We start from the raw sequence: 27,631 nt of genomic DNA, 5'->3' as shown, positions 1-27,631 counted from the left end.
CCTGCTGCGGAGGAGAACAAACTTGATGATGTGGTACATACCCTGCTGCAAGCCAACGGCACTCCAGGGCTGGAAATGCTTGAAAGTAATGTAATGGTAGGTTAACACTGGGAGAGGTATTCCCACTTGAGAACCCAGGGCTAATCAGGAGGCTGCTTGTTTGGGGATTTATTTTGGTTTTGTCTTACACTACAGCATTGCAGAGGCTGTTGCTAAAATCTGGCTGCTTTCGACTTGCAGCATTTACCCAGATGGCATTTTTTGTAACAAGGCTCACATGTTAAAATGTTGAAATAAAAATAAGCGTGACAGTGTAATAAATGTCCATTTTTAATACTGCCCGTAATGTATTTAAAGGGAGTATTTTCTAATCTGCTAGTCTACCATGATTGACGCTTTATGATGCCAGCATGGATATTAGAAGCCTAACACTTTGAAGGAGTTCAAAGTAATTTGGCTCCCTTGTTTATTTTATGGATAACAATTTCCATTTAGTGCGTTTAAGTATAAATTCGGGAGCCCACGGCAAAACAGCTCCTGCAGCTCTCTGTCTGAACATCTCTAACAGAAGTGGAGTGGGAAGGTGGATTCAATGCCAAGTCTGCCTGAAAAGATCTAGGTGGAAAACCAAATGGCCTGCATTATTTCTGTTGTAGTAGATGGTGCTGTTTTGAGGCTTTGTGTTTGAGATTGGCGAGTGCAAGTTTTAGCTGTTGCTTTCAAAAGAGCCACTTCAGTAACTCTGACTCCCAACACTCAGCTTTGGGGTGTGCAGCAGAGAGGAGAGAAAGCGAACAGGGCTGAGATGTGAGCAGAGCACAGCTTTTCTCCACAAGCAGCAGCATGTGGCAGTACTCAGCAGCAAAGGGGATCTAACTGTCAATGTCTTCCTTTTTTGTTTTGCTTTTGTGTCTTTCTAGATCTCCCCAGAAATCTTGTGTAAGGAGGGGATCAGGGTGCACCGTACTGTACAGCAGAGCGGGCAGTTCGTCGTCTGTTTTCCCGGATCCTTTGTATCTAAAGTGTGTTGTGGCTATAGTGTGTCTGAAACGGTGCACTTTGCTACCACCCAGTGGACAAGTATGGGTTTTAAAACAGCCAAGGTAAGTTGAGAAAAGGAGTTAAAATGGATTCACGGCCCTGCCATCTAAAACGACAGCAAACCAGACATTCCAGGATTGATAGTATTGTGAGACTAGCACGACTACGTCTATTTTTGTGGACTGTTACATAAAAATAAGTTCTGTAAGGCATAAGACGATCCACTGCTTTCAGAAAAGCAACTGAGGTAATCATGGATAGCTAAAAACCTCTGTATATTTGAAAAATTCAGAAGATTGTTATGCCTGCAGACCAGTTTGCAAGGAAGCTTTTCAAAAATCCCTTCAGAGCTGATGATAATATATTGTTTTATGCTTACTAATTTTTTTGTAAGTGATGTTTTCTAGAACCATTAGAATCTCAGGTGCAAATATCTCAGTAACTGTGCTTGTTAGCTCCTATGATAGGCAGAGTCAGTAAATACTCACAGCTGTATTGCTTGTCTTTCTCTGCCCCTTCATTCAGGAAAAGCTGTTGATCAGGGCAATTTCAGTTTTAATCGACTTGAAAATCCTTAGGTTCACTGACCAGCCCATCCAATACTAAGCTGTAAATAAACCCAAGTTCCCGTTCCCTTTTCACACAACTGAGGCAGGTTGTCTGCAGAAACAAACAGGTGAATTGCCCAGTCATCACGATTTTGGCTACGTTTCTCTGCTCTTGGACAAAGCATATATGTCACAAACTGTGTTCCCAACCTCCTCAAGTACACTATGGGTTACAGATGCTATTTTGGTAGTGTTTTATAGCTAAGCCACTAGTAAATTATCATTTACAGCTTCAGACCCCGTGGTTAGTAAGTAATTAAATGTAATATTTCCACAGTTAGGTCTTGGTTCTTTAGGGTTAATGGAATTCTTCCAGCCTGGTTATACTAACTGTATATTAACTTAGTTTGAAATAAAAGGTTATTTTATTACAGATTTATTTGGGGGGGAAGGTGGGAATTGTATATGTGTGTAGGTAAGGAATGAGAATCCTGAGCTAACCTTTTCTGTCTGAAGGTACATGATTATATTAACTCCATGCGGTGTATTTATTGCTCTACTGAACACTTGTTTGATATTGTGAAAATGCTACTTCTGTAAAAGACAGAAATCACTATGCAGCAATTAAAAAGCTCTTCTTGGTGCCTCAAATTCTGAAGAACAGTTTCTTTTGGTTAAGTTTTAAGAGCTTTGCACTGGCTAAATCTAAGATGACTGAAAATCCAGCAGATTCCAGTCTCTGCTAACCTACCTTGGAAACTGAAGTCTCAGCTCTCACAAACTTTACAAGAACCACAGATACGTGTTTATATCAAAATAACTCTGGAAACACCTACTGCATTGTTCTTTTCCTTCTTCTTTTTCCTTCCCCTTCTTCTTTCCTCAAACTCTCCTACGTTCTTAACTCCCTTAAATTTTGGAAGCTTTTCCTTGGTTCCTTCGCTCTGACAAGGCACTTTGCCATTTTCAAAGGCTGGCCTGGATTGTGCTTTTCCGAGGTGGTGAGAAGTTCTGTGTAAGGAGCAAGATTTGGACTGTTAATGAACTCTGACAAACAACTGTACCTTCCTGCCTGTCCGTTCTCGACAGCAATATTGACAGTTTTCAGCTGTTTGATACATTAACTTTGCTTTCATTCTGTGATACTGTGACCTGATTTTTTATAGTGACTCTCTTTATATTACTAAACAATGTTGTTTCATTTCATGTATTCAATAACTGCTCAACCTTCTTTAATATATGGAAAAATGAAATTCTGCATCTGAAATCGCATTGATTCCATTTCATAAGGAGTCGGGGTAATTGTTGGAACAAGGGGAGTTCGTATAAAGCCTATGTAAAGGGACAGAGAGGCTTCACCTAAGCCAGATGTGGAACCAGGTTGCTGGCTTTTAAAAAACACCCAAAGAGCTCTTGAAATGTTGAACTAGGAATGAGGAGAAGGTTTACAGGTGTGGAAGTGTTTGTGTTTGGAATGGCAAAGGAGTAAATTTGTATCCTCAAATAAGGCATTGGGCAAAGTCAGTAAAACTCCTTTAGGAAGCAGGAAAACAGAACATTGGACTGAATGAATGCATGCTGCTCTAGAGTTTTGGAAATAAGGAGTGTCTGGTTTGAAAGGAAGGCTTTGGTGGCATAGGCTCTACCAGAAACTTGGTGGAAAGAAGAGACTCAGCCCATACTGTAATACAAGAGGAAGAAGTACCTAGGAGAGATGGAGTTACTCATTCTGCTGGAGCAGTACTGCTGCACACAGAAGAGAGCTTACAGTCCAATAAGCCAGGTTTAACTCTGTCCCCAGTGACAGAATCCCTGTGCACTGATCTTCCCATCCCAAATAGGAAAAGCATAGCACTGTGCTCCTGACAAGATGCTGGCAGGGGCTTTCTATGTATCCCCTCGATGTTTTAGTTTGGGTGAGGAATGTGCTTTTAGAACCTCACACAATTATTGTTCCTTGGCGAAAAACACAGAGCTGCCTTAGCCTGAGCAGACTGGGTTGCTTTCAGGTGAAATCAAATGGGAAGAGGCGCTCCAGAAGTGCACCTGGCGACGGCCAAACACGGGTGGTGGTGTGGCCACAAGACCAGGCTTTACATACACATGTCCTGGGGGTGTTTGGGTCCTCAGCGTCAAGTGTATCTCTCTGCACATCCACTCCTCCCGCTTCACCATGCTGGATGGTGTGTAGACACGGCCCGTGGAGATGAGGATAGTGGTTGTGCTGGGGTGTGATGCCAGAAGCAAAACAGCTTCAGGGAGCAGCTAGTCAGGAAATCCACACAAGAAGAAACTGTCAGCAATAGTGGAGCCCAGTTCAGAATGTCATTATCAAGTAGCTGCGCTGTGATGGTGAGCAGAGATTAGGAACCTTGAAGGAGCAGTAAAAAGCAAAGTATCCACTACTGTGGTGTTTCATTTCAAAAGGCAGCCTCGCATAAAAGTAAGGAAGCTTGTTAAATTGAGAATGCAGAAAGAAGGGTTTAGTGTGCGTGCAGCATAGAAATTGTTTAAAGATGCTGTGTTAGAGGCTCACAACACATGCACATTGCCTAGCAAGAAATTAATACATTCAAAGGGCAAACCCCCACTAAACCTGGCATGGCTAAACACCAGGAGAAAGGAGTTTTAAGTGATACCAAAATAATCCCTTTTGTGTCCAGAAGACAGAAATGCAAATAAAACCACCACTCTAGCAAGATGCATGTAAATACACACATGCAGAGCAAAGAGAGATTTCAGAGAACAACTTGCCAAAGGCCAAAAGAAAAAATAAATGTGGAAAAGAATGAGATCGGGGCGATCAACGTGGCTTTGGCAGCGAGGTCGTGGCCCCCGGGCCTTGGAGCTTTTGGATGGGTGTATGGCCAAAGAGATCCAGTGACAGAGTCTGTGAGTGTTCCTGTGAGAGTTTTTTGGCGAGGTTCCTCAGACAAATCCCTTTAAGAAATTAACCTGCCATGGGTGGAGGGGGAAAGTTCATGCATGAAAAAAACCCAAACTGATGTAAAGAGAAGCGGAGAATGGGAACAAATGGTCTGGTTTTGTCATGGAGGGAGGTCTCTTTCTGCATTCCTCGGGAATTTGTACAAAGACCAGTAGAGTTCAGCATGTCCGTAAATAACCTACAAAGGGAAGGGAATAGCAAAACGAGTCTTTTACACTGAGGATATTAATGGTAGCGACAGCAAAAATTAAACCTATGAGGTGTTACAGAAAAATTTCATGATACTGAGTGAGAAAATGGCCTGATACATTTTAAATGACTCAGGAGTAAACAGTAATCTTAATTTGACAGACACAGTGATGGGCTCTGAATGAGCTCCTGCTACTGAGAAGAGAGATCTTTGGATTCCTATGGAGCTGCAGCCAAGTGCTCCAGAGAGATTTAATAAAATCTTGAGTGTTAGGAATTGCCAGGAGAAAACGGAGAGCAAAGCAGAAACGTCGCTGTGGCGCTGTGTAGGCTCTTGGTATGGCCATGGCTTGAGTACTTTTGTGCAGTTCTGGAATATAGAGGAGCTAGAAAAAGTACAGCAAAGCTTGATGACGAAAGGTGTGAATTAACCTCTGCGTTAACATGCAAGAGGACTGCTCAGCGTGGGAAACTAATGACCGAGAGATGTATAGGGCAGTAAGATCGGATCACAAGTGGCAGGGTGATGATAAAGTATGCTAGGAATGCTCGCTGTCTCTTGTAACAGCGAAAAACATATCATTAAAATAAATGATTAGGCAGTAGGTCAAAAGCAAACAAAAGTCTGTTTTAAAATACTTATCTGTGTATTTCAGTGCTGTATGGAAGAGAAAAATGTACCATGGATACAGAAATTCAGTAAATGCAGCGAGTTGTGCTGAATGTAGCACAGACCCGTCTCGGGCTCAGGAGGTCCCCGAGCTGCCAGCCAGCTGGAGGGCGCCTGGCCTTTTTCTCCAGCCCCCACTGTGGCCTTTGGTCCTGGCTGCGTGTGGAGCCTGGCTCTGGCTTGGAGTGGCTGTTCCTGCGCAGCCTCGAACAACGTGCTAAGCGAATCTAACCTGCAACAAAACTTCTCATACAGCTCCTAAAAGTGCAGCTGTCGACCCCAGGCAGGCTCTAGCACAGCAAATAGCTTCTGAAGAAGGCTTTTCTTACCTGTGACCCTCTTTTGAACGCTTTTTAGTCAGCAAACGTTACTAATCCATTTTATGGTATGATTAGGTATCACTTCAATGCATGCAATCTGTGCTATTAAAACCAATGAATTTTATGATATATTAGTTCTCATAAAAGAATACCAAGAGCACGTAATGAGGGTTGCAGAACAGGGTGGAAAAAAATTAAGGTTAAAGATAAGTACTCATTCCTGTTAAGTAGGTATTTGGTGGGCACCTTCACATCGCGCGCTCCAGTGTTAGCATCAGTTGTAACTTCTTAGACAATGACATAAACCAAAACAGACCTCTTCAGACATGGAGAAGACTCTCGCCTCTTCCCCAGTACAGAGTAAATCAAGGAACATTCTTACGTAAGAGTTACCAAAAGGGTTAAAGCTCCCTGTACTGACAGGAACAAAGGACATAGATTTAAAAGCTTACAGAGAAAGGACCCTCTAACAGGCAAAACGGAGCAGAACTGAAACCCCCTCTTTTGCTGATTGTCTCCTTTCCCTGACATCTGCCCATTTTGCTAAGTTGTTGGTTTTGTGATGTTCTAAAAGCTGTAAAATAACACCAGTCCTTGGCTTCAAGCGGGTCAGAAGAAGAGATCTTACTGGATGGCTTAGAGTGCAAATAGCGTATCACTGAGCCTAAGTGATGGGGTTATGCCTCTTGGCCTCCTCAGGAAAGAATGCATTTTTAGGGAGAGAATTTTGAAGTGTTTGTTAGTTCCTCCACTGCATAAACTACACACTGTACTGCTGTGCCTCGGCATCCTTCCTTTTACTTCTCATTTTCTTGACATCTCACCTATCTTTGTCTTTTTCACTGATGAAGTTTAATTTTCTTTTTTTTTTTTTTTTTTTTTTGAAAAAAGGGTATACCTGAAATGTGGTGACACTGGAGTACTTGCATTTTGATTCATTCTCTTTGTATATGCAGACTTTGCCTATCTTGTCTCTGCGTGAAATTTCACAGTAAAGCACATTAAGAAAAAAGATGATAGCATACGGATAGATGTCCTAGCACAAATGCCATCACGCATTGCAGATACTTCTTTGCTCTCTTTGGGTGACTCTGAAGGAAAACGAAGTCTTTGCTGTAGCAGGCAGTAGGGTATTCTCTCCGAACGCAGCTCACCGCAGCTGTCTGGTGGCATGTGCCTGGTTTAGGTTTTTGAGTTTTGTTCTGTGGCATTGGGTCACCTAAAGCACTTGCAGAAAAGCTTCTTTCATAGCCTTTCATCAGGAAAAGGTGACCCAGTTCAGCAGAGCGTTTGGGCACCTGACTTTCCACTGAAAGGACTGATGTATAATTAGCATTTATTTAAGTGTGAGGTTGGGTGCTGGAGTTAAGTTAGCAACACAGATACTTTGCTTGAATCAGACTATGGAAAGCTTTTACTTTTGGTTGTTTTAAAAGGCTACTTTTTGCTACATTGAATTAATTCTTCATGACTGTTTATTTTCAAATTTGCTCAACTAATTTGACAATTTCTGTCCCAGGAAATGAAGAGACGACGTATAGCCAAACCATTTTCGATGGAAAAGCTGCTTTATCAGATTGCAACAGCAGAAGCAAAAAAGGAAAACGGACCGACTCTGAGTACGATATCATCACTTCTTGGAGAGCTCAGGTAACGAATTGGGGGCCTGTTGTACCTATATTGTTTTCATTGACAGACTCCAGAGGTGGATGACGTAAGTAACCATTTCAGATGCATGTCTTGCACCTACTTACTTAACTAAGCAAAAGCCCAGCAAGCACACTGGAGGACAGCCATGTATGGAAGAAACAGTTTCCTTGGCTGTATCTGATGTGAGAGTGCCTGTGGTGAGGATGTCTTACTCTAAGAATTCCCTACTTTGGGCAGCATCAAAGAATTAAAACTGCAGTTCGCCTTGCATTTTTAGTTTGTTGATTCTTGGCGCTGACAGTCAAGATTTCCTGATGCATTAGGTGAGCTACGTGGTGCCAAGCGGTTAAATACCTTTCTTCAGTTTTTCAGCCTCTTGGCATCAGTAGCCACTGCCAATCCATGCCTGCAATGGGTTTTGCACCAGGAACCCTTTGCTTCAGCACCAAGATTGTTTTCCTGCAGTTGTGGAAGGTGCCTTGTATACAGAACATTGTCTTGATATAAACCACTGAATCAGTGAGCAGCTTATGCATGGGTGCTAACACAGCTTGCATTAGAACGCGAACGTTTTAAAGAAAAAAAAACCTTCACCCTTCTTTTTCTCTCAGGTATTAAGGAAACATGTTTAGGGTTTCTCTTAAGATAGGTAAGAAAAGAAAAGAAAATGTTGCCTGGCTTCCTGTGTAATGATCTTCTCTTTTGTTCCCTACCATGTAGTTTCTACCTATCTTTCAAGTTTGTGACAACTGATACTCGAGATGTCAAGAAAGTTTTGATGAATGGAATCTACAAACTGTATTTAACTAACTAGCATGTTCATTTGGAAAATTTCCAGTGACATATTGAAGGGGAAAACAGCCCACGTGCTGTTTTAGTGTTCAGAAAGAAATACAAAGAGGTGTGCTGACTGCTTTACCTGCAGCTGGTTCCCCTATGGGAATAATCGCTTCCAAGTGGTTGTTTTTTTTTTTCCCTTGAAGAGGAAAAGTCTGCAAGTGCGAAAGGTGAAACAGAAATGTTGGTGCTTGCTGTTAGACCATCACATCGACCTCTATCAGAGTGGTTCTCAAACTTGTTCTTATGCTTAGGTTGGAATTCTCTGGAGGATATCGGTCCTTCCTGTGGCTGCTTATGTAAAACAAAATCCCAAACAACAAAACCTGAAACAAAACCAACCAAAGTGGAACACTGTACCGCACTTTTTTCTTTGTTTTGTTTTGCTTGCTTGTTCTGTGTCTTTTGCTGCCTCCTCTCCTGATCTGCTTTGGTTGCTCAGTTTGCCTGTGCCATTTGCTTAGCTTGGCTCTCCACCCATCTTCAGCTGTGTCTGGTGGTGGTGAGCTTTTTCATTCTCCCCTTCCATCTGCTCAGCTCCTTCCACACTTGCTCTCTTCCACTCAGCTCCAACCTGACCTGCTCTCCTCATGCTGCATAGTCCAGCATAGGAAGTGGTGTCCACCTTGCAGACGCCGCTGGTGAAGGGCGGCTGGAGGGCTTAGTCTTTACTCCTAATTGACATCTCCTTCTTTTTCCCCTGGGTGTACAGCAAGATCTCCGTCTTTTTGGCACTATCACTTGCCCTGCTCCCCATTTCCTGCCTGAAGCACCTCATGGTAGCAGGTCCTTGGTTCATCTCTGCCTCCTGGTGAAGGTGGCTATGTTACTCCTGACAGCAACGGCTCCTCCTCCTCAAGGTGGCTTTTGGCAACTTCAGGAATGACAGTCATGTCACATCTCCTGACTCTCCACATGGCCCCAAGCACTCATCGACCTCCAGGAAGTACTCAGCAGTCCCCAGTTCTCTGTGGAGCAGTTTGAGAACCACTGGCTCGATACAGTGGTCGCTGTTAAAATATGGAGACAGCTTTTGCAATTAGGCAGCGTTTCTGTGGTGCTGGCTGTCTCTTACCACGCGTAGGGAACGGCACCAAGCTCCAACAACACTCAGGGCTTTGGTGTGTGCAGCTAAGATTTCAGTGATGATCATGGTAAAAGGGTGATTATGCATGGCTTTGTGGTGCTATGAGGCGATGCCAATGTCTGATTGCATGACACGTTCACAGGGACACGGAGCTGAGGCAGCGGCAGCAGCTTTACGAGGCCGGACTCCATTCTTCAGCGCGCTATGGCAGCCATGACAGCAGCAGCACGGGAATGGATGGAAAGAAAAAGCCTCGAAAGTGGTTGCAGTTAGAAACATCAGAGAGGAGATGTCAGATCTGTCAGCACCTGTGCTACCTTTCCATGGTGAGTGAAATCCTTTGCCTCTGCCAGGGTAGTCCCCCCCGTTCTGTTCATAATGCACTGTAATGGACCGTAGGCATTTGAGAGACAACACGTGACTACAGAGTCATCTCACACACTTCACGTGAGACGCAGGGATGTTGATTTGGTTTGCGTCAGAACATTTATGACCTTAGGTAGTGGTGACGGAAGACAACAGTGAGTGTCAGCTCGCTTCCCTCCCCTGTAAGGAAGGGACAAAGGAGTCACTCAGCCACTCTCGGACACCCATGTCTGCAGTGCACCAGGAGGGGTAGCAAAGACACCTGCAAGTTGCCAGTAGTAGTAAGTCATGGCAGAACTGTTCTCGGGATGAGCTGGCAACTCACGTGCCCCAAGTCTCAGTCACGCAGCTACAGCCCGTGCTGCAACAATTTCCCTGCAAGCCAAATTGCAGGGTAGATGTCGCCAGTCTGTCAAGCTGAGAAGCTGTTTGCCAACCTGTCTGTTCAAAAATATAAGTCATGGCCCTAAACTTTCTCTCTTTTTAGAAGTAACTACCTACTGGCTTTTGAAGGAAGGTGTGCTAACCACTGTGGTGGCACTGCCAGGTTTTTAGCTGTATTAAGAAAACCTAGAGATACAGCAGTTTCATTAAAAATACCAAAAGCCCCTCCCACAACCCTATGTACAACCTAATTCCAACTTCAGATATTTAAATAAGCATGATACAGTGTATGTGAGTCCATCATCAATCATTTTTTTCCTGTCATCTTTAAGGTTTTTTGGGTTATGTTAGGATTTTGATGGAAATACAATAGAACTGTTAAATTATGAGATTGTAGCTGTTTTCCTCTCTAGGACAGAATATACTCAGTTCATGTATGTCTTTAGACTACTGAGCAGCTAAGACATGTTTAAGCAGCACTAGATTAAAATGAGTTTGTTTAAAAAAACCCAGCCAACCAAAACCTCTTAATTCTGGTCTGTTTGCTCTGGAGTAATTGAGGGAAGGATTTTTTTTTTTCCTTGTTGCTCTGAACAGTCATAAGGGACAAAAAGTCAACTTGGTTGTCAGCTTGCAAGCTGAAATTGTAGGCTTGGCTGGTAGCCAGCTGAGCAAATGTGACCTCTGCTGAGTGAGACGGTAGCTGAGGAATCCCGTGGCTAAGCTGCTGGTGTTAGCCTTATACAAGACAGCAGTTCAAATAATGGGAAACGGCTGTTTTCAGGAAATTTTTAGGCCATTAGATACCAATAAAGCTTTATGCATATATTATTTGGATTTGGCCTTCATTACTATTGGTGGGTTTGTGTTTTGGGTTTGGTTTTTTTTTTCAAATTACGTATTTGCCAACATTAGCACTCAACAAGGGGTAAGTACTTTCTTCTTCATGCACATTCTGAATCATTTCACTATGCATAATGCTTCTTGTTTATGCTTCCTTCCACTAACCTGTAGTAAAATACAGGTTTAATAATTCACACATTGCAATAGGAGATAAATAGCATGCGTAACATGTCTACAACTTGGAGCTTAACTGCGCTTCTCTACCCCTCCAACATCTGTGTTTTTATACAGGTTGTACAGGAGAATGAAAATGTTGTCTTCTGCTTGGAGTGTGCCCTGCGGCATGTGGAAAAACAGAAGTCTTGTCGGGGATTGAAAATGATGTACCGTTACGATGAGGTCTGTACGATACAGCTTCGTGTTGCTGGCAGCTTTGATACTGGAAACTTGGGAGGAGCCTTAACTCTGCCTTTGTCCTACTAGGACCTCAGGAGACTCTGCTCAGTTGTTTTTGGTGTGGGAAGAAGGCACTTTATTATGATCTAAGTAAAGGAAATAGAGGAAATTATTATAGAGATTAAGCCCGAAGCATAAACTGCAGGAATATGCATTACAGAACAGAGAGGCCATTTAATGCTTTGGGATGCGGTAGAGCCTGAGGCTGTGCTTTGACTGGTTAATTTATGGTAACTGCAGTATTCAGGGTAACCTCTCTGCTGATAACTGAAAGTTCACCCTGACTTATTCCAGTACAGCCAGAACCTTCTTTAAGGCAAACTTGTAGAGTACTTGTAGAGGAGAGGTGATGGCAGCAAGCAAACGTGACGATGAATAACCACAGAACTCAAATTGGTGCTTTAGGACCGTGCCTGGGTTCTGGGCTAGTGCTGCCCTGCACAGCAGGGAGTGCCTTTTCCCTTTCTCCAGTGTGCGAGGGGAACAGGTGGGGAATAGAGAGCGGGGGAGCATTTTACTGTTAGCCAGAGCTGTGGATAGTGAAGCACTGGAAGAAGTTACAGAATCAGCTTCGTAAGATCAGTGCTGGTCCAGGTAGCTATTTGAGTTGGGCTTCTCAGCAGTTTCTGATGTGCATAGAGGTATGGGGAAAAAAATCCCAAAAGGCCCTAGTAAGTCTAGGGAAGATCATGCCCTTGTGGCTTTGTTCCATTTTAATCACAGACTTTGTTCTGGTATCAGGTACTGTAGATACAAACAAGTACAACCTAAGATGCCCAGACAGCAGTGAAACCGCCTTTGTAATGTGATAAACACCAAAGACTTTCAGGAAGTTAATCAGAAATTTTAATGTATTTCTCTTATTCCTGAGATTATTCAGTCCCTGACATCCCTTGTTTTTAGAGATCTCTTAGTTCTATTGAGGTTTTCAAAGCCACTCTTTTTTTTTTTTATCACATACAATAATTATTTTTGCTAGGTTTTATAATTACAAAAATAGATATTTTAGGCTGCATTGGGAAAAGTAAGAGAACCTCTCCTTCAATACTGGATGATGATGATTTTTCTTTTTTCTCCCAAGTCTAAAAAAACTGTCAGCAAGTTTCTACATTTCTGAAAGCTACTAACTGCAGCCTGGTTATTACTACAGAGAGGGAACCTGCATGTCAAATGCCATTTGTTAAAGCTATTGATTTGGATCTGTTAGGTAGACTTAATTAAGAGACGTTTCAACTTCTCAGCATTCGTACGAGGATAGGACAGCCAGTTCATTAAATTCTCCCACCTCTCAAACTTCACCAGATCCCTGAATGCAATGGCTCATCGCAAAGCCATGGACCTGTAGCCCATTTTTCTGCATGGCAGGAAGCTGGCTCAGAGCACCTGGATACCCAGATTGCCTAAAAAGCATGAAATGGAAATAGCATCTCAGAACCAACGACAACAACGTCACAAGGAAAAGAAATGGAATATTTTTCTTAAATTTCAAAGAAATATGTAGTAAATTATAAGCAATGTTGCTGTGGATTTAAATTTCTGGCATTTATAACTTTGTTCAGCAGTGGGTTGTAAATTGTATCTGCAGAACGTTTCTGCCCCTAGTGAAGTAACCTTGCAGCCCAGCTGCTTTATTCTTGCAAGGTGGCCAGAGTGCAGCTGTTTCTACTTCTGCTGTTACTGTCTTTAGGTCTGGAGGAGGGACGTTTCAGCAAGGGCAATATTTGTGACTATATCAGTATTTTGTGTTCTTTCTCCCAGTTAAGTGCTTTCAGTCAAAAAGGCAGCGCTGCGTCTCTGCCCATCAGAAGCGACTGGAGAAAGAGCAGATGCTAATTTGTGTTTTGTTTTTCCTGGACAGGAACAAATAATCAGTCTAGTCAATCAAATCTGTGGAAAAGTATCTGGTAAAAATGGCAGCATTGAGAACTGTATCAGCAAGCCCACACCAAAAAGAGGACCTCGTAAGAGAGCAACAGTTGACGTGCCATCATCTAGGCTTTCATCCTCCAGTTCATCCAAAAGTGCTTCAAGTTAATCCTGAAGATGCCAACACTCTCATTTTGTCAATTTATATATATTTTTTGTAATTATTATACCATAGTTTGGAGTACTTGCTGTAGAATACAAGCTGTCTTTGCACTAGCTCTAAAGAAGATTTTCTTCTGGTTTTAGAGAACTAATTTTGTTTTAGCATTAAACTGTTGAATTTTTTTTGTACTTAGAATAGATAGATACAGCAGTCTGATTTTTTTAAACTGCCGTACGTTCACTGTTTTAAAACCGGCAAGGGGCTGATAAAATATTAATTTGTATTGTCCCTAAGGCTGAAAAAATAAAAAGCCTTTTTGGTAACTGTGAAAAAAGGCTTTTAACCCATTTTTTGAATAGGTTAAAGTTTGATGTGTTTTATAATTTGTTCTCCAGTCATGTGAGCAGATTTTTCTAGAGAGAAAATGGATAGGAGACAAAAAAACTTGAAAGAAATTGCTTTACTTTGGCTGTCTTTTATTCTGTCACGGCAAGATGAGTTTTGTAATTTTTTAAATTGGAGAATACACACTTTCTTTGGGAGGTTATGGCAGCTGAAGATGGACTTTGTTTCCTAACTGTAGGCAAAAGGAGGAGATTTGGAGTATGTTCTCTTTTACCAGCACATCACTATGCATCTGTTTTGAGGGGGGAAAATAAAAACTAAAAAATAAAAAAAAGGAGGAAAAAAAAAAGACTGCCTGCCTTGAGGAGTCATGTGAGGGAAAACTGTGCCTGATTTCATTAGGAAATCCATTCTGTTATTTTTTGGTGCTGTTGGCTACTTTATCAAAAACCCTTCAATAGCATCCTTTAAAAAAAAAAAAAAAAGAAAAAAGAAAAAAAAGTGATTGAAGCCATAAGTGCTTCTTTTGTCACAGACGTGCAATCTTTCTAACATTCCATTTCCATTCCACTGCTGTTTTTTCACACCTTTACACAGTCAAGCATTAATTTTTGTGTTGAATTTGTTTCATTATATGATCACATTTAGAGCCACTAGCAGGTCTGCATCTTTCTTTTGAATGTGAAAATGCATTTGCTTTCATCTTGTCTATTTTTTCTCTTCATGTTGTAACAAAAAAAAAAATCACACCTTTTGTACATATGCCTGTAAATTTTTTTAAATACTTGAGCCTTTTCTTGGGGTGGGGGGAGGGACGGCGAAGAGACAAGATGAAGAAAAGCCTTACGTTTCACTTTCTTCATCGGTTGGATTGGATGCTTACAGGGTTTTTCTTGTAACATTTATAAGTGCTGCTTACATCACTGAACAACAACAAAAAATAATAATGGAGTAGCTGTTGCCCTTTTCTGGTTGTGTGTACAGTATGTGTGGAATAAAAAAGGGAAAATGTTTTCACAAACTGTTTTGTTTCGTAATTGAATTCAACAATACCGTAGCTACCCATATTGCACTGAGCTTGCCAGTGGTGACTGTCAGGAAAGTCCTATAATACAATTTGTTGGTTGTTGTTGCAGAAGACTGAACTGTTTTGGAATATTTAACAATAACATAAACAGAGTCAAGTGTTTTCAAATGTGGTTGTCTGGTTTTTATGGCCTTGCTGTGTACTTTTCCCTCTTGACAGTAAACTTCTGACTATGGCTTACAGTTTGACATTTAATTTATTAGCGCTGCTCTGCTCTCTTTCCTTGTAAGGAAAGACTTCATGTTGTTTATTGCCAGTTTTTTGTTTACTTTCCAGGTTTGTACTACGAGGTTTAATAAAAAAACAAAACTTTTTTGGACATTTTGTCTGTCTTCTGGCAAGTGAGTGAGTAAAAGCAAGCTCCTTCAAGAGCCATGTCTTCCAACAGATGCCTTGTTAAACAGTAAATATCTAATTCTATGCAGGTAGGGAGCTTCTAGCTTTCATTTCCCAGAGAGGGGTCAGGAAACACTTTGTCAGATGCTGGGAGACAGAGGGAATCCTGCAGGAAACTGGCCACGTCCCAGCTGGCCAGCAGCAGGAGGTGCTCAGTCCCCACCGTTGGCTTTGCCAGGGCAGGGCTTTGGAAGGGATCTACAGCACAGCTCGTCCTTTTACTTACGCTGTTTCTGATTACATTCCTTCCCTCCGTGCACGCAGAGCGGGAGCCAGGAGCCTTCTCAAAGGAGAGCAGATCCCTGCAAACAGAGCGTGAGACTTGACAAGAAACAGGCGTTAGACACATTCAGACCTCAAGTTCAGAGAAAAAAATGGCCGTAAGATGATGATGACTATATCTCCTAAGGTTTATAAAATGTACGCACTTAACTTATAATTCATTCAGGTTTATTTCCCTTAAATTGCTGGCTTGCAGCAGTGTAGTCAAACAGATGTTACCATGGAAAAGTAAATTACACTGGTGCTCAGTATAAATAACCTTTTTTTTTTTCCCTGATTGCTGAGTTAGTCTCCTCTGTTCACTGGCATGGATAAAATACTTGGGTAATCAAGTAAAAGACATGGTTGGGATAGAAATACTTTATTTTATCTCAAAAGAGGAGTAAGTTTACACAATGCTAAGATACCTGCTCCACGAGGAATGTAACATTTCCATATGCATCTCCTCCTTTCCAGTTTTTTTTCTTTTTTTTTTTTTTTTTTTGCATAACACCTATGATAACTAAGTTGGTCCTGAATAAGAAGTGTGAGAGAGTAGACACCGCTGCATTAGTAGACAAAGGCAGTAGGCAGACAGTAGGTAGTAAAGAGTAGAAAATAACTTTTCATTTTGGTTTGGATCCTAAATCTTACGTTGCAGCAGCTGAAAACATGCAAGGAACAGTTTGGGTTCAGTATTACACATCCAGACTAAGTACTTCAATCAGCCATTTAAAGGTTAGTGGTCCAAGTAACTTCTATCTTTCCCCTTTAATTGTCTTATACATAGTATATACAACGGCTTCACTGCTCCCCTGAGCCCCAAGACTACTGTTAAAGTGTGTGTGCTTTAGGCATTTTTTTGTTTGTTTTTAAAAACCAACCTCCACATGACTGGCAATTTTGTAAAAAGGCTGTATTACTAAGTAAAAAGATCTGGCTGTTCTGCTTGGTTAGCAAATTGTTACTCAGGCAAGCTCTTCATTCACTGGTTCATTCATTCAGAAGTCATTCTTAAAGGATATGGTTTCAAGATTCAAATAGTTTGAGAGTCACTTTCATCACTAACATCTGAAGCACCCTTTCTTTCAGCTACAGCAGCAAGAGCAGTGTCCACTTGAACTTCCTCTTCGTCAGACTGAACAACTGGAGACTCTCCTTCGCTTGCGTCTTGGCTGGCAGAATCGGTACAGGTTGATGACAGCGAGGACAGTTTCTGTCGTAACTCAGACTGGCTCGGAACCTGAAGACTTATCTCATTCACATAGGTGTTGGTGTCGGGCCCTTGTAGGTGGAAAAACAACAACAACAGAAATCAAGCTGTGGCTCAGGAAGTAAATTGAGAAGTTTGTACATTAACTGAGCCTCAATGTTGGTTAATGAGTTGCATTCAGGCTGTTCTGCTTCTTTTGTAAAATACCATAAAACCCCCCCTCCTGAAACACAAAGCTGCCTTTTGGCTTTTCTGAAGTTGTTCTCAAATACAAGCCACAGGCTGGATTTAATCTGTTTCCGATGGTGTGTGGGTCCCTCGCTCATTCTGGTATTGCTAGCACTTATATCAAGTCAGGTAAGACTGCAGGACTATGAAGTCCCTGACTGTTAAAGGCGATGTAGCTGATGCCCAGTTTTCCTGTTAGCCAAGACCACTTAATCTTCCTAACTCTAACTTTGATAAAGTCTGTTCAGACTTCAGCATGTGCTGAGAATCGTCACCAGTAGGAAAATCCTCCAAACTGTCCAACAGAACAACACACACACACACACATATAAATCTGGGTGAAATGTAAAAAAAATAGTAACTGGGAGACAGGCAATAACAGTAATCTCCAGTTTTGACTAAAAATAAGCAAACCAAATTCCTGCCTGCAGCATGAATGCATTCCTCTGGTAAAACTGTATCATAGCTCAGGTGCACAAGAATGGGATTTTAAGACTATGCTTCCTCCATATCCTACATAAAAAGACTCCTAAGCAAGTTCAGTGTAATGGTGTTTGCTTGCAGTTTGAGAGTTCAGACTTCAAAACTGACACTTGATGGACTGAAAACACCCCACTGCTCCCACCAACTGTGTCTAGCAGGTCTACTGAGTTGCTTCTTCAGGTACTACAGGAATTTATACTGAATGCGAGTGCTACTGGAAAGACATTTTTCAAAACACCTGTCTTTGTGTTGTGCACACCAGCATGCATTGGATTAATTTCCACAACGCACACAGAGGAGTTTTCTGGAGCGCCAGAGACGAGTAAATTCTTCAGTTCAACTGACTGACTTTCATGAAATGTTTGAAAACCAGTGCCCATAAGCTGGTAATGTTTATAGCAAGACAAATTTGAGAACATCTTAATATCTTGAGCTGATTTTCATTCTTAACAGTTACTAAAATAACTTACCTGTATTCTGTGGTGTTCAGTAAAACTGTGAAACAAACCTTGCCCTGACGAACCCAGCTCTCCACTGATAGCAAAATGAAGAGTTATCTTTCAGCCATCTCATTTTTCTGGGAATGAAGACTATTGTATAATTGGCTTGATACTGGTTTTTCAATGGCTAATGAGTTTTACATCTATTTAAGAAAAAACAGCCACACCTAGTAGTTTCTACACTTCCTTCGATAATCCAGTTACACGTGTTAAGACATGAAGCTTCTTGGTCCAAAACCTGCCAAAGAGCCAGCAAGGGGAACACAGTCCTAGATTCTGTAATTACTTGCATACTCAAACCATGATCAGCTTTAATAATGCATGCAGTGGATGCCTACCCAAAAGCAGCCATCTGAATTTAGTTTTTGCAATAAAACACAAAAAAATCTCTAGTAGTCAAGTGTGCCTTGACTACTTACCATAAGCTTTCCATGTTCACAGCAGGGAATAATCACCTCTACACAGGGAGGAAGAAAATTACCCCAGGATATTATTAACGCTTTACATATCCCAAAATGTTTAGGACAGGATTTAAAGTATACTCTTTCTTCACTGTAAGTACTTCTATAACAGTATTTCAAACTGTATTTTCAAAAGAAATCAGAAGTACATTTAAAGGAGCTTCATCATTTCCCTCAAGAAAACTCATTTTGGCTTTTTTAAGAAAAGGCATTTTAGTACTAAAGCTTTTAGTTAAGAAAACACACTTCCCTGGTGGATAAAATATCCAATATTATTTGTTCCCTGCTTTAAGCAGATCCCTCATCATGCTGCAATTTGCCAAAAAGTAAATCTGGTTTTGATTATCAGAACACGTGATCAAAATTTATGGATTGAGATTAATTTAATCCAATTGAACTAACATTACTAGCAGGAAGAAGGCTACGTGAAAGAGCTGCAGTATCAGAATCACTATGCAGAAGCTTCCAGAACGTCATGTTTTATATATATCCGCTATTGTGTTGAAGCATGTCTCTGAATATATCTCACTGAAGATCTTACGCTATACAACTGGCCTGAATTTACTTTGAAATGTCAAAATTCTGGACAAATTCAAAGAAAGCAGTCTTAAAAGCAAAAGCCTAATTACCGCAACCTTTCTGCTGATGTTTGTTAAAATGTCCTCTATTAACTTTGCATTGGGGAAAACGCACCTTAAGAGCGGTATGTAACACAGCAACTATCCATACCCTGACAAACTTCACATGAAGCTGTAGAAACTACATGAAAAAAGAGATGGTCCAGAAATACAACCTAGTTTTCCAGCAAGCTCTCTTGCACTGCAACTAAACGCTAATGTTCTGAAAACCACAAATGAAAAAATACTCAATCTACATGCAGTGTAATGTTTTACGAGATAAAATCATCCACGACAAATCAGAGCAATTCTGGTGATTTATCACTTTGGCTGTAAGCACGCTGCCATTACGTGTATCATACCCAGCATGGGAGAAAGCATATTATTGTCTTCGCCTCCTGAGTTTAAAAAGACATCGAGTGCTTCTTGGTCAGACATGTCCATTAGGTCCATCTGCTCCAGCATGTCCACGTTCACCTCCATGGAAGACATACTGCCAATCGGTTCTGTAGCAAAAATAGCGCAGTGAGCAAACTGACCGTCAGCTGCATGATGTTATCATCCATAAAGGCTTCTCAGGCAGCTATAATTGTAAGCATTAGTAATAATTACACTACCAACAGCAGAGGCACATGCACATTAGATAATGGCTCAGCAGCAATCTCAGCCCAAATCCAGGAGTACTCTGTGCAATCTTTGTTGTGCAACTAACGTCCATTGTTGTTTTTGTACAAAACAAAATGTTTTTAGCAACAATATTTATAGCAAGAGCATTGTAAGATATACACTAGGATGGGGCTCAGGGGCAAAGATTGAAACTTTCCATTTTGTAACACTCCTTTCCAATTCTCTCAACTTTAAGTGTTTTGAGAGAAAAACAAACGCATTTAAACACACAATCACTAAATGTCAATGCACAAAGGGACATGAAAATTCAGAAATAAGGATTAATGTTAACAGAGAGCAGCCATTCTTCCTTGTTCAGGCAATCATTCGATCAAATGGCAGTACTACGTAAAACCTAGGCTGATGCCCAGTATCTTCTCTCAGCACAAGGAATTCACATCATTAATTACTCAAGCAAACTACTTATTATTGTTAATATTATACCAACAATTCACAAGGGCATTAAATACTTGGATGAGCATCTTCTTCCTTGCACAATAAAGCATACAAACAGAACAAGTTCGTTCAGGGGTACTCAGATTAAGCCCAGTTTCTGCATGTATAACATCGGACATTAGTAGGAGACCAAAACTCAATTCCTTCCTAGACCAAAGGAATTTAAAACGTACATATCCTACTCCTCAGAAGGCTGTCCTAGCAATCAACCTAGAGCATCCTGCAGATGAGCATTTATAGCACTCATGCAGAGAAATGGAAATCTTGGATGGTATTCCCTGCTCTGACACCACGAATGACAGCAGAACTGGTGTTGGAGCAGGGACAGAATCTCTACCTTTTCTCCTTCCACATGAGTGACATAATCCCTTGCTTGCTTGCTTTCTGGGTCCTACAATCCCTGCATTTCAGCCCAACAGATGGATGGATACCTCCCACACAGAAGTGTCTGCGGTCTATGGCATTCTTGTGCTCATTGAAATATGCCAGACCTGAGTCATCTCATAATAAGGAAAAAGCCTAATCTGAACTCCCACGCCCTAATCACATCCTCTGTGTGTTACATAGACAATGGAAATAGCTGGAAACTGTTTTGAAATACAACAGTGAGGCTTCATCTGCACATTTAACATTTTACTGGGGGACCCCCTGCCAGGTGTCAATCCCAGGCTTTGGAGCTTCAGTGGACAGAAACGGCGACCTCCACCCATGCCCCTGTAGATACGGATGCACTCTTCAGGCTGCAGAGAAAAGTGCTATTCCACATGCACTTCAGTGCTTTGCATTTCCTCAGACAATAAGCAGGGAGTTAGACTGATTTTCTAAGTTGTCTACTTGTCCTGGAACATAAAGTTTGTTTAAAGAGCTTATGTGAAGTTTCAATTCCATCAAGGAAGAATTCGGACACTGCAATGCATGAGCGCTAAGCATTAAAACCATTACTGACACGGACCCCTCAACAATGTTCTCCAAGATGTGAGTTTGTGGGTTACACAGAAGGTATTTTAAAACTTGCCTCGCCTCTCCGCTATCTGCAAGTATCCTGTAGAAAGGTATTGCTCCATGTCCTGCTGGAAGGCTTCTTCAAAGAACTTCTGACGTTCCTTCAGCTTCATCTGCTGGGTGTGCTCCATATCCAAAACCTTCTGTGCATGTTCAGCATCTAGCTCAGCTGAGCATAAAACAAAGAAAGAAATAAAACATTGCATGTGTATTCCCCTGACTCTCAGAATTTAAAAGCTACTGAATCAGTTCAATGACAGGCTGTTACTACAGACTGCTAACACAGGCTGTTCTAGAAGGCGGCTTCTGCGCTTTGCAACTATATTTTAAAACTGAGAGGATGAGAATACTCTATTAGACAGCATAACCTTCACATGAAAGTGATGTCATATCAACATTTCTCGAGGCAAGATGCAGATAAATGAATAAACAACAACACCTGAAAGCACTGTCCATCAATAACTGGGATTTCAGTATTCTGCCAAAAAAAGCTAATCAGAGAATGATGCTTCCGCTATTGTACATACCTAAAAGTATTACTTTTGTGTGTATTAATTTGAATGTTGCAGCACATTTCCACCACAAGGGGAAAGATAGATACATACGTATGCTTATATGTACTTACATATGAATATACATATACACATGTGTATGTGCGCATGTGTGCAAGATTCTGGTTTTGTCAGCCTCCAGATAGACTGGACAAATCCTCTGAATGATCTGGTACATGCAGTGCAGTTACGTATCCACAGGAGCTGTGAAGGCAGCCTGAGCTGACAGGAGGTAGGTAAACAGGACCGTTGTTTTCAATGACACCACCGCACAGTCATTAACATCAATATACAGGGGTTTCTCTGCATACAGCAGCAAAGAATGTGCCAGAGGATGATGATGATGGTACTGACACTTAAAAAAGCAAAGCCAACTGCCATAAATTACTCATATGACACCAAACAAAAAAGGTCAGCTTGTAGAGCTTGTACTGACACGCAGTGACAACTGAATTTGCTTATACACATCTCTGCTGGGTCTCTACAATCTCCTCTTTCCTCCTACAGCGAAAAGCAGTATTAGGCTGAATATCATGAGAAGTCCTTCCCTCCTGCGCTGCTCTACAGGAGTCACTGACAGGCTGGAGGATGTACAAAGAAAAGAGTCGTGCTGTTTAGTGAAGAGTAACATTCTAGGATAAAAATATGTGGCAGCTATTGAAGGACTAATTCTAGCCAGGCCACTATTAGAATATGTTTTAGATTAAAAAACCCAATGCTTTTTAGGAAGAATATATAAACTGGAATCTTTCCTCTCAGAGTTCTCTGTTCATTTTTCTAAACCAGTCTCTGCTTATGATAAAAATGAATAAATATAAAAATAATTTGCTAGCTGAGCTGCTGATGGAAAGGAAGGGGACAGCAAGGAGAGCTGCTGGGCTGGGCCGTTCTACCCATCAGGGGAAGCTCCAACCAATACTGCTGGGTAAAAAATGTCCACGCTTCCCCACACCAGATAGACACAGCTTGAGTATGGCATCCATACGGATAAATGCTCAGAGAGCATTAGGTTTTCTAGGACAAGCATCACGTCAGTCTTCCAGGGAAAATATTGTGTTAATGACATTTTACAATAAGGAATTCATTAAAAGCATTTACCATTATGGAGATAATTATCCAAATGCAGAAAGTGTTTTATTAAACCTGGCAAAAAAACATCAGAGCGCAGTAATACACTCTGTTGCCTGCATCAAGGTCACAGATCATACACAGAAGCAACTGAGCTGTGATAGTTGCCAAGAAGAGCCATAAAACTGGACTGACACAACAAATATCCATTAAAACATCAGTAAATAAGCTAAAAAAATGGTCTTAAAGCAGTTTTCAGAAGTAAAACATCAGTGCATAATAAGGAAAACATTTTCCTTCAAGTCAATACATCGTTATTATCAATTTCACTGTCGTGTACGATGACTCTATGTTCCTTGGAGCAACTCCATCACTACAATCCTGAATGATGAGCAATTATTATTAACTTTGTGTATGATGCAGAAATGCTATTCAATTGTAATAATAAAAGCCAGCGGCTCTCACTGACAACAGAAATTTCCTGTCTTGCTCATAGTATATTCTCACAGCTTTGCACTCCGTATTAGTACTTCAGGATATTTTTAACACCAGAACAGAGTCAGTATCCAAACAACATAAGAGACTGACACAACTTCTTTCTCAGCACGGCACCCTCTGTTTTGTTCTTTTTTTATTTTGCCTAAAATGTCCTGTGAACTGTTGAAATTGTCACTGACCAAAGCTCAATGGTAACAGCTACCCGCTGTGCTGACAGGTCCTAGAGAAACCCCAAATACGCTAGTTGGAGAGTTGTCATAGGCTTGTTCTCCAAAGTCACTTACAGAGAGTTAACATCAAGAACCTTGCTGCAGGATTTCATGCTCTGCCAGGTGTAATAACAGTTGCTTGGCTAAGCAAAACCAAACTGCTACACATGGGGTTTCTGTTTGTTGCCAGCAATGCTAAGGATGATTAGAGGAAGCTAATGGCCAAACCTGATCCCACTGAAAACAGGTGTATTGTTGCTTTTACAAATTATGTTTTCCATAATCCAAGTGTACCTTTACATGTCTGTAAAACACTGAATAGAGCCAGCACCAAAGGAGTTCTAAGCCAGACAAAAGTGTTGGCCATAATATACCCTCACATGCTGTTCATGTCCACATACGAATTCTTGCAGATATCACTGAGCCCTGACATGCTTAAAATGCTTTTGCATGTTTCCTTTCACTATAAAATTTTACCTTTGGATCAGTAACTGCACCTATTTCTAATCATAGTACAGAAAAAAAAAAGACAGACAGACTACACAGAAAATGCTAATTCAATCAGGTGCAGACTTACAGGAGTTGCCATGCTAACCCAAATACAAGGCAAATTAATTCTGTACCAGCTATGGCTTTCAAGAGAACAGAACTAACAGTAGGCAAAATATTTATTAAAAATTGGAAACTCAAGTGTTGATGTATGGCCTTCTGCACCATCCCCAGGACAGCCCCAGGGCCAACCCACAGCTGCCCTCCCTGGCAGCCCCAGCACAGCTTACAGCCTTCCTCCTCCAAAGCCCGAGCAAAGAGACAGCACTCGTCCACAAAACTTCCACTTGCTCCAAATCCTCACCTTCTCCAGCACTGCTGGACAACACCCGCACTCCTCCTCACAAGCCGCCGGCATTTGGACCTGTCAGAGCTATGCAGGCACTGGAGCACGGATGTGGGTGCTGCCCTGGAACCAGTCACCCCAGCCTGAAGCAGCCTCTGGGTATGTGCATCCCTGCAGAGATGCTGCGCTGCCCTCGCCTCTACCTCTCCAAACACCTGAGCTGGAGAAAAAGCTATGGTCATCATCCGCTCCTGTGGATGCTGCCTAGATCAGCTAATGGGACCTGGAAAGCTGTACCAGCAAATTCCAGCCATTAAAAGGACTGCCCTGTGCTCTTAAAGGTCAATGAAGAGAGGGGGAAAAAATAAATTCTCACTGCCTGGACTGTAGTCCTTAATGCACTGATTTTCCCTATAGGTGTTCCCTGTCCTCAGCCTCTTTTCTGGGGAAAAAAAAAAATCACCATATAGCTGTGTAAATAAGTCAAAGACTTAGAAATCAAGACAAGTCTAGGAGTACAATATTATTATTTGGTACAACAGCCACGTTTTCACATTTTAATTTGCATTTCTGCTATCTTTCTGCAGCCAGAAGGTGCATTCCAAACACTGTATTCCTCTTAGAATTTATTACAGCCAGGACTTCAAAACAGATTATTTCTTAATGACTTTATAAAATATTTCTATTTACAAATGAACTCTACTTCTGGGAAAACCTCCTCGCCCACCCCTCCTTTATCTTAAGAGTTTGAACCAGACAGCAGAAGCAGCCTCAAAGGAACAAATTACAACAGCTTATAGCCTCATATTTCAAGTATAAAAAACACTGTTTTCTGATATAATTCATATTCCTGACTGACAATTCCTACAAATTAAAGTTCTGCTGCATTAGCTAAAGTTTCTATCCAACCAACCAGCCAAGTGACCATTTTATACTTTAATCTAAACCATTTTCTAGTTATGCACAACAGATTCCTGAATAAGTATGGTTACAAATAAAACGAACTAGAAGAATGATTAAAAATAATCAGCACCTGAAAACACTGGTGGTTTAGATTGCCAGCACATCCCTTAGACCTAACCTGAAAGATGTCAGCATATTCAGATGGATGGCTTTTTGGTGCTTTTATACTGTTATACAATCAGGTTACTTTCCTTCAATTAATTTATTATGCTACTTTATAGTTCTCATGTGAACTAGAATCCATGAATGGTCTAAATCCATATTTGGAACAAATCCATATTTGTTCTAAAGAGGGTAAGACACAGGATAACACAAAAACTGGAGCTTTGACTAAATGCCCTTTTTTCCCCACAACTCTCTGGTTGATCTGGTTTTTGTAGACTCATTCAACCAGACCCTAAAAAGTACCCAAGTGTTCTTCTCAGGGATTTTTGCTCTCACTAAAGATATCAAAGTCTCAAGTGGCCCTTCACTGAACTCACACCAGGTTTTTGATGTTCCTCCTGTACTGGGGGTGGTGGGGAGGGGAGCAAAACTGGACAAAGCATGGAGACACGCCGAGTAGGGGAGGATAATCCCTTCCCTTGATCTTCTGGTTGCATTCCCATTCATACAGCCCAGGATCCTGTGGCCACCCCAGGATGTTGCTGGTGAGCCCCCCAATTTGGCGTCACCTGCAAAGGGATTGCAAGAGCCCCCCACCACCTCCTGCAGGAAAGACCAGCCTGCTGCCTGTGACCAGCCTGCAGGTAGAGCATGACCCATTAACCACTACCCTCCAAACAACCCAGGCACTTATCCACCTTGTTGCCCATCCATCTGGACTGGAACAGCGTAATTTGGCTACGAGAATATTGTGTGAGACTTGTCAAAACCTATTAGCAAGCTGGCTACTCACTCAACAACCAGAAGCCTTCAAAAATCAGAACACCACCACCACAAAATCAGACAATGGCAGCCAGCCAGCCAGCCAAATAGTCTTTCAAGTGCATTATAACTTAGTAAGTTATACTTGCAACAGCCTCATTATATACCCTTTTAAGTAAAAATATCAAAGCAAGACAAGACACCGGGGAAAGCTTCAAAGAATGCAGTTTTTCTCAAAAAATGTTTAAATTAATCTTGACAGAATTTAGAATACACTTTGATAATACGAGGGAGGAAGTTCAGAGCACTCTTGCACTGTATGTTGCTGGCAAGTGGGGAGAGACGGTTGGCAAAACTTGAAAAAAACTGTAAGATCTGTGAATTAGGTGCAGAGTCCTAATTTAGGTCCTCCAAATAGGAGTGAAAACAAAATGAATGAAAACTGCAAGATATAATTGCTTTTAAATCTTAATTAGGAATCTCTTTACAAAGCAAACAGAAAATATTTTTCCAAACGTACATTCAAATAATTACAACCAAAAAAATTAAGTCCTGATTCACTCGAACGAGAAGTCAGGATTTCACTGGACTTTGGTGACAGAAAGACCATCTCTGTTGGAAAATATACTCATCGTTCCAAATGAGACTTACTGTCTGACGACTCTCTAAAGCTTGCATCTTCATGAAGAGATCTTTTATTAAAATTAAGATTAACAGAATTATTTTATTAAAATATTTATGAATTTTTAAAAATCAGTCAGTAAAAATGGCTGCACATATTCCTTGATAATTTCTAGCTAGTGTTTTTATAGATTGCATCAGAATATGAGAACTGTAATTAGCCCAGAAATAATCGAGTCAAGAGGAAAAGCAGAGGTCTTACCAGTGCAGAGAAATTATTTTTATAAGTTGACCAATAAGCAGTTTCAACAAGTTGGCTTACACTGGAAATTCCCTCTAAACAAACAAATTGCTTGCTTGACATCCTTGAAAAATACCAAATAAGCCTAAATAAATATCAGAATAAACCCCTGAAAATAACCGCCTCTGTGTGGCAAGATTCCAGTTCCTAAAGCAGCACCTGGAGGAAAAACCAGTTTCCAACCACTGCGACAGGAAACACAGCTTGGGAAAAGGTTTCCACACAACTCCAAACTTTATCTGGCTACCACGAAATCATCATAATTAAGAGATACTAAAAATATGCTCCCACCAAACAGCAAATGCATGAATCAGGTTCTAAAAACGTAAACACACCTAGGATTAAAAGAAAATAATCACATAAGCTTTATAATCATATGCTTCACAGTGTGTGGAAAGACAATTTTGGAGTTGTTTTAATTGGCTGTAACTACACTCAAAATCCTCATGGATATACTGTTCTACAGTACATCATGGGGTTTATTCCACCCTTGCTTCAATACTTTCCTAGCTTCAGATGTACAAAGGCATGTCTTGCAAAGTGTGGTAACATTACAGCAAAAGCTTTAGGGCGGAAACTCTCTCCTCCAGGCGCACACTCAACTACTTCAGGGTTAACGAATCTACAGTCCATCAT

General features: G+C 41.2%; 2 protein-coding genes across 2 annotated transcripts in view; one reads left to right on the top strand and one right to left on the bottom strand.

Annotated features, from left to right (window-relative positions):
- The window catches only part of JARID2 (jumonji, AT rich interactive domain 2), a gene marked incomplete at its 5' end in the record, with an annotated part of 38,787 nt that extends 24,598 nt beyond the window's left edge, over positions 1 to 14,189 (top strand). Inside the window, 6 exons of the mRNA XM_010186589.1 lie at positions 1 to 96; positions 921 to 1,103; positions 7,235 to 7,365; positions 9,432 to 9,615; positions 11,174 to 11,281; positions 13,197 to 14,189. The exon at positions 1 to 96 is cut by the window's left edge and continues 3 nt beyond it. Of these exons, the coding sequence (XP_010184891.1) occupies positions 1 to 96; positions 921 to 1,103; positions 7,235 to 7,365; positions 9,432 to 9,615; positions 11,174 to 11,281; positions 13,197 to 13,373 (879 nt within the window). The remainder of the gene's footprint in view (positions 97 to 920; positions 1,104 to 7,234; positions 7,366 to 9,431; positions 9,616 to 11,173; positions 11,282 to 13,196) is intronic.
- A 1,630-nt stretch (positions 14,190 to 15,819) lies between these two features.
- Positions 15,820 to 23,775, bottom strand: LOC104542328 (dysbindin-like). Its single transcript, XM_010186588.1, has 4 exons — positions 23,703 to 23,775; positions 21,096 to 21,251; positions 19,321 to 19,464; positions 15,820 to 16,740 (listed from the first exon to the last, which is right to left on the bottom strand). The coding sequence occupies exons 1-4, from the start codon at positions 23,773 to 23,775 to the stop codon at positions 16,493 to 16,495; spliced, it is 621 nt and encodes a 206-aa protein (XP_010184890.1). The 3' UTR covers positions 15,820 to 16,492.
- Positions 23,776 to 27,631: the final 3,856 nt, after the last annotated feature.

The sequence above is a fragment of the Mesitornis unicolor genome, unplaced genomic scaffold (genome assembly GCF_000695765.1).
Source record: "Mesitornis unicolor isolate BGI_N332 unplaced genomic scaffold, ASM69576v1 scaffold35536, whole genome shotgun sequence".
Taxonomy (NCBI): Eukaryota; Metazoa; Chordata; class Aves; order Mesitornithiformes; family Mesitornithidae; genus Mesitornis; species Mesitornis unicolor.
This window is presented reverse-complemented; position numbering and strand designations above follow the sequence as displayed.

Bases quoted from the DNA above. Each gene is read 5' to 3' on its own strand.
- LOC104542328 (XM_010186588.1), bottom strand. From the start codon at position 23,775: ATGGCCAACACTTTTGTCTGGCTTAGAACTCCTTTGGTGCTGGCTCTA. The intron at 19,465-21,095 runs GCAAGTTTTAAA...TTTTTGCTACAG, and splicing joins GCAGATAGCGGAGAGGCGAG to AACCGATTGGCAGTATGTCT. The intron at 16,741-19,320 runs GTATGATACACG...TCCACCTACAAG, and splicing joins TATGCTTTCTCCCATGCTGG to GGCCCGACACCAACACCTAT.